Source organism: Octodon degus, unplaced genomic scaffold (assembly GCF_000260255.1).
Source record: "Octodon degus isolate 3935 unplaced genomic scaffold, OctDeg1.0 scaffold00035, whole genome shotgun sequence".
Classification (NCBI taxonomy): domain Eukaryota; kingdom Metazoa; phylum Chordata; class Mammalia; order Rodentia; family Octodontidae; genus Octodon; species Octodon degus.
In genome coordinates this window covers 15,696,205-15,702,243 of record NW_004524611.1, presented here as the reverse complement: position 1 = coordinate 15,702,243, position 6,039 = coordinate 15,696,205, and the positions used below count along the sequence as shown (strand labels likewise).

Here is a 6,039-nt window from a genome sequence, read left to right as displayed (position 1 = left end):
AATCAGCACACTCCCCTGTGCTGGTCCAGACCTGGCCAACCACTGTCCTTCCTGAAGCATCCACAGCGCTCCAAGGAAGCCCTACTTCAGCTCAGGCTATGCCATCCACCTCCAGCTCACACAGTGCAGCCGTGGAAGAGCTGTCCACAGCACGGCTCAGCAGCCCATTCCCAGACTATGCCACAGTGCCCACACGCATCACTGTCCTTTCGGGAGCACCCACAGACTTTGGAACAAGCCCTGCTTCACCTTCCACTGCAGTGTCACCAGATGATGTCCCAACGTCAGTGCAGGTGGAAGGAGTGACATCCTCCCCGGGCAGCACAGCTTCAGAAGGCACAAGGGCACCACCCTTCACTTCCCACAGCACACCACTGTCAGAGCGGTCTACAGCCACACCAGGGAGCTCCGGCGAGGCTCCCACAATGGAGTCCACAGACAGCTCACAGATCACAACTCCAAGTGGAGGACCTACACCCACTGCCCAGAGATCACCAGCAGGAAGCACACCCATGCCCTCTGGTAGCTCCGAAACCACAGTCTGGCCTGAGTCCTCCACTGCCTTCCCAAGCAGCACTGCCTCAGTACAGACTAGGATGCCCCCAGACAGCTCGCAGACGCCAGGGAAGATTCAGGGATCACCAACGGTGCTTAGTACTCCAGGCTCGGCACCTCCAGCAGTGTCATCAGACACCAACTATAGCACTTCCCTCCCTGGAGTTTCGACTACAGTTTCAAGCAGCAAGGAACCATCACAAGAGACAGTGACTACATACACATCCCTTTCTACACCGCTGCCTGAAGGCTCTATTACCTCCCACAGCATTCCAAGTTCTACCACAGTGGGAGCATCACCTGCCGGCTCCCAGTCTACAGCCCTGACTCCCGTTCCTGTGACGTCCTCACCTGGCCTCCCCTCTTCAGGGCACAGCACTGATTCCTCAGAGAGCGCCCCAAGCACGGTGTTGCATGCAGGATCCACAGCCTCCGCCAGTAGCCCCGTGTCGGTGCCCCCAACAGTTATGTCTGACACAACCCCACGCACCTCTGACGCTACCTCCTCAGTTCCCTATGCAGCTTCCTCCTCTTCCTCCTTGGCGGTCTCTGACTATTCTGCTATCCCAGTTGCCTCTAGCTTTTCTCCATCTCCCTCCTCTGCCACCTACCGCCCTACCCAGTCTTCTCTTTCAGCTTTCAGCAGTGGGTCCACTGAACACTCTGTGTCAACTGCCACCAGCAGCACTGCCACAGCCTCTTCCCCACCAAGTAAGTGTCTGCCTGTGTGCCTTGCGTGCATCTTTGTTTCTCCTGTATTTACAATGTGGTCATATTTTCCTGTTCACATTCGTGTTCCCCTTTGCAGTCTCCACTCATCAATCACCCCATCTACTTTTGAGTTTAGCATGGTTTCCTCCTGTGTCCGCTTGTATTTCTCCCTTCCTTGCTCCCTGGTGCTGCATGATCGTCCAGCCCTACCGCCTTTGGTACGTTCAGTACCTTAGCGCTGAAAAGTGGCTGGGAGCCAGTTTCTATTCCTTGGGCTTGTTTGACGAGCTTCCTGCATTCTGTGCCTTCACAGGGCAATGCCTCTACGGGGGATCGTGGAATGGAAACAGGTGCATCTGCAAACCCGGCACCACGGGGCAGAACTGCGAGTTCCTCGTGTACTCCTTCCCCATTGGTAATGACAGCCCCCGAGACTTTTAGCTTTCCTTGTCCCCCTTGACACTTGAAGTAGGATGGCAGTGCCGGAGGGCTTGGCCTCTCCTACTGCCTGGCTGAGGTAGGTCAGGGTCCTTCTGCTTCTGCCTTTGGGACCTTATCCACGAACCTCTGCAGTCCTCCTGTGCTGGCCTGGGGGATTCCTGGTCCAGCCTTTCCTGCATCGCTCCCCTTGACTCCCCCTGAGTCTCAATCCTGGCCACTTCATAGCATTGAGAGCTCAGGACCCAGTGCCTTAGCGACTGCCACCTGACTCCTGGGGTCCCTTCCCACACCTCAACAGGTAGAGAATTCACCTGTCCCAGGGGCTATTCCTGAGAGGTTGCTGCCTCATACCCAGTGAGCCCTGTTTCCACAGAAACCCCAGAATTAGTCAACGCGACTGTCACTATGATAGTGAAAGTAACTCACAGGAGTTTCACCAATGATCTGATTGACGAATCCTCCCCGATGTACCTGAATTTCACTGAGGCCTTCAAGAAGCGGGTAAGATGAATCTCTTTCCCCCACTCCCTCTCCTGTCCTTGTCAATTCAGGAACTCTTTCTTTTTGAAAGAGTTCATTTATCTATCTATGGAAGCAGGATGTTTTAGACAACTATACTGTGCGTTTCTGCTGGTTGATGGAAAGAAGCAGATAATACTTAATTTGTTTTATCTCCTTTTTTCAATTGTTTGTACTTTTTTTTTGTATTTAGGACAGGGTGTATAGGGGCTCACTGCGTAGATCAGACTCAGTGATTCTTCTGTGTACAGTATCCCAAGTACTGAGATTATAGGCGGGCGCCACCATGCCCAGTCTCAATTGCCAGCTCAGTGCACCCCAGGGGCTGGGCCAGCACAGCAGGCCTGGGAATCGAATTCCAGGCCCCTGCGTCTGCCTAAGCAAGCACTTTAATCTGCTGAGCTATTTGGCTGACCCTTGTTTGTACTTTTTAGCTTCTTAATTTCTTATCCGTTTCTTTCTTTCTTCCAGTTTTACAAGCATTTGTCTGGTAATATGAATAACTGGTTAGAAGATAACACTATGTTTTACAACAAATACTGTGAAATTCATATTAGTTTGTTAAGTGAAATTCTGTATCACTTGCAATGTTTTCTGTTTTCTAATTTGTACTCTCTTAAAAAAAAAAAAAAAAAAAAAAAAAGAATTGAGTAAGAGCAGGGCGGCCAGTTGTGTGAAGCCACAAGGTGCTCATCTGAGACCTGAGAGCTTCCACCAGGGAGCCCTGTACCCCACCCTCACTGTGCAGCTTCAGTGCCTGCCCAGTCTCCTTCCTGCAAGCCCCACAGAAGGGGCCTGAGAAGAAGGAGGAGCCAGCGGGGTACAAGTGGAGCTATTTCTTTCAGATGGACGAAGTGTTCAAAGGCCCCACCCTCTCTGAGTACAAAGAGGTGATCATCAGGAATCTGGCGTAAGTACATGGGACAGCTTTCTAGGCTGTCAGAGACCCTCCCCAATCCCTGTGGTTCTGCTTCTTCCTCAGAGTCTCTAGGCGACATTGAGGGCCCTCAGACCATTTATTCACAAGTGCTCCATTCATTCATCAGTACTTAGATTCATTTACCATTTGTTCATTCATTCACTTTATGTTCATTTATTCAACTTTTGTTGTTCTTTCATCAGTTGCTTGTTCACTCACGCACCCTTCATGCTAATTAATTTATCACTTGTTTATTCATTTATTCATCCTTTCATTCAACCTTTATTCACTGAACAAATTATTAAAAGTCTGCTCTATGTAGTGCCTGCCTGGCAAGCACAAGGTCCTGAGTCCAATTTCCAGTACCCCATTAAAAAAAAAAAAAAAGCTAAAAAGTAAATAAGTAAAAGTCTTTCCTGTGCTGGATGCTGAGAATGTAGCACTTCCAGCCTTCCTGGGGCTCAGAGTGGCACAACGCACATAGGACAATGTCTGTGCAGTCTGGTGAGAGTTCTGGGAAGGACACACAAACTGCACCAGGAAGTTCAGAAGCAAGCCTGGGGGTGAGGTGGGGTGGACAGAATTTCTCTTGGGAGATGTGTCGACTCACTGAGCCTGGAGGACCAGTCAAGGGAAGAGGGAAGGAATGAGGGTGTCCCCGGAGAAAGACGAGGACAGTTCCAGGAACCTACAGGCTGCTTGAGGGCAAAGCCATGGTAGGGCGGAGGCGGTTGGAAAGGTGGACTTCAGGGGCCAGCGAGGATGTGGTGAAAGTCTGTCCCCATCAATACAACTCTGGAGCCCCAGAAAAACATGACTTTATTTTTTTTTAGGGGTGGGGAATACTGGGAATTGAACCCATGTCCTTGCACTTGCCAGGCAGGTGCTTGTACCCCTGAGCTACATCCTCAGCCCATCATCATTTTACTTTTTTTCTCTATGGTTCTGACAACTCTAGTTGCATCACAGACTAAGAATCAAAGTTTAAAAGAAAACAATCAAAAAACCCCCTTATTTTACTTAGCATTTTGTCCTCAAATTTCATCCAAGTGGTAGCATGTGGCATAATGTCCTTCCTTTTTAAGGTTGAGTCATATTCCACAGTGTGTAGATATCACATCCCCTGTTGAAGGTCCTTGGGCTCATTTACATTTTGTTGCTATTAAGACTAATTCTGCAGGGGCCGGGAGATAGCTCAGTGGAATAAGCGCTTCCCTGGCAAGCACAAGGACCTGAGTTCAATCCCCGGTTCTTGACCAGGGAGATGGCTCAATGGAATAAGTGCTTATTCTGCTGCCAGGCATGATTGTGCACGCCTATAATTCCAGAATTTGGGAGCTGAGGCAACAGGATCGAGTTTAAGCCAGGCTGGATTATGTAAGGGAGTTCAAGAGACACCCTGTCTCAGTCTCTCCTTGAAAGAATAATCCTGCTATAAATAAAGTGAACAAGGGCTGGCCAAATAGTTCACCAGATTAAAGTGCCTGCCTAGGCAGATGCAGGGGCTGAGAGTTCAATCCCTGGCCCTGCGTACTGGCCTCGCCCCCAGGGTGCATTGAGACAGCAATTGAGACTGGGCGTGGTGGCATGCACCTATAATCCCAGCACTTGGGAGGCTGTAAACAGGAGGATCACTATGAGTCTGATCTATGCAGTGAGACTCTGTGCCCACCACCCCGTACACCCCATCCTAAAAAAAAAAAAAAAAAAAAAAAGTGAGCAAATATTTCAAGGCTCTGTCACCAGTTGAATAGGTATTCAAAAGTCAATCATTTGATCATTGGATAATTCTGTCCACTGCAATCATACTACGCAACCTTCCCACTAACACACAGAGAAGGCCACAATTTCAGCACATCCTCCTTCCAAGAGCTTTTGTTTTTAAGGAGATGTCGGTATTTTTTGTGGCCACTGATATTTCTGTATCTCACGTTGTCCTGCCCTACTCTCTCCCACTTTGGAGTCAGTCCTGTTGCTGCTTTCTCTCCCATGTCCCCCTTGCAGTCTGGGTCCCATTTTCTGGGTGTGTGGGTGACCTAGGGTATCTGATGAAGTAACTCCTGCTTCCAGCAATGGCAGCATCGTGGTGACAAGTGATGTCGTCCTGGAGACAAACTACATCCCGCAGTATAAGGCACTGTTTAGTAACCTCACGAAGATTGTGAGGGCCAAAATCATAAACGAAACCAGTTCATTCGAGGATGATGACGTTAAGTGTCAAGGTAGGTCCGCCTGAAGCACCTCAACAGTGGTGCGAAAGCAGGCCTTGGTCTCTCCTCCTCCTCTTTTGCTCTCCTTTCTTCTGGAATACCAGTCATCACTACAGGAATCCAGAAGCCAGGCTGCAGTGGTAGCAGACACAAGAATCTCTTGGCACAGGAACGGCGGAGATAAGGCTGGGCCCCCGGAAAGGATGGAAAGCCTGCGGTGCTCGGGCTGCTGCGGTTGCTGGAGGAGGACAGGGGTGGGAGCAGAGAAGGGGGGAGAGGAAAGAGAAGAAAGCATAGAGCAGCTCCTCGGGCCATAGGCCGAGTGGACCCTGCAGTAGTGTTGGACAAACATTTTTTTAAATTAAATGATGAGCAAGACTATGGGCAGAGTTGAGTAGAATCAGCCCCAGAGACTAAGACAGCAAAAGGAACAGAGACAGAGGACACAGATAAAGACAGAGGTGCAAACTTTTCATCCCATTTTAGTCACCTATCAGGTATCTGTAGGCTCCAGTGAAAAAGCAATCTGTTTATTTTATTTTTCATTTTTCAGTCCTATGGATTGAGCCCAGGACTTCTGCAGAGCTGCATACCTTTTACATTTCTTTCTTTTGCTTTGCTTTCTTCTTTCTTTCTTTCTTTCTTTCTTTCTTTCTTTCTTTCTTTCTTTCTTTCTTTCTTTCT

General features: G+C 49.2%; 1 protein-coding gene across 1 annotated transcript in view; it reads left to right on the top strand.

Annotated features, from left to right (window-relative positions):
- The first annotated feature begins 596 nt into the window (after positions 1–596).
- Muc12 (mucin 12, cell surface associated) overlaps positions 597–6,039 on the top strand; it is a 10,069-nt gene continuing 4,626 nt past the window's right edge. The window contains exons 1-7 of the mRNA XM_023714314.1: positions 597–647; positions 824–893; positions 1,192–1,266; positions 1,580–1,681; positions 2,081–2,208; positions 3,072–3,136; positions 5,216–5,367. Of these exons, the coding sequence (XP_023570082.1) occupies positions 597–647; positions 824–893; positions 1,192–1,266; positions 1,580–1,681; positions 2,081–2,208; positions 3,072–3,136; positions 5,216–5,367 (643 nt within the window). The remainder of the gene's footprint in view (positions 648–823; positions 894–1,191; positions 1,267–1,579; positions 1,682–2,080; positions 2,209–3,071; positions 3,137–5,215; positions 5,368–6,039) is intronic.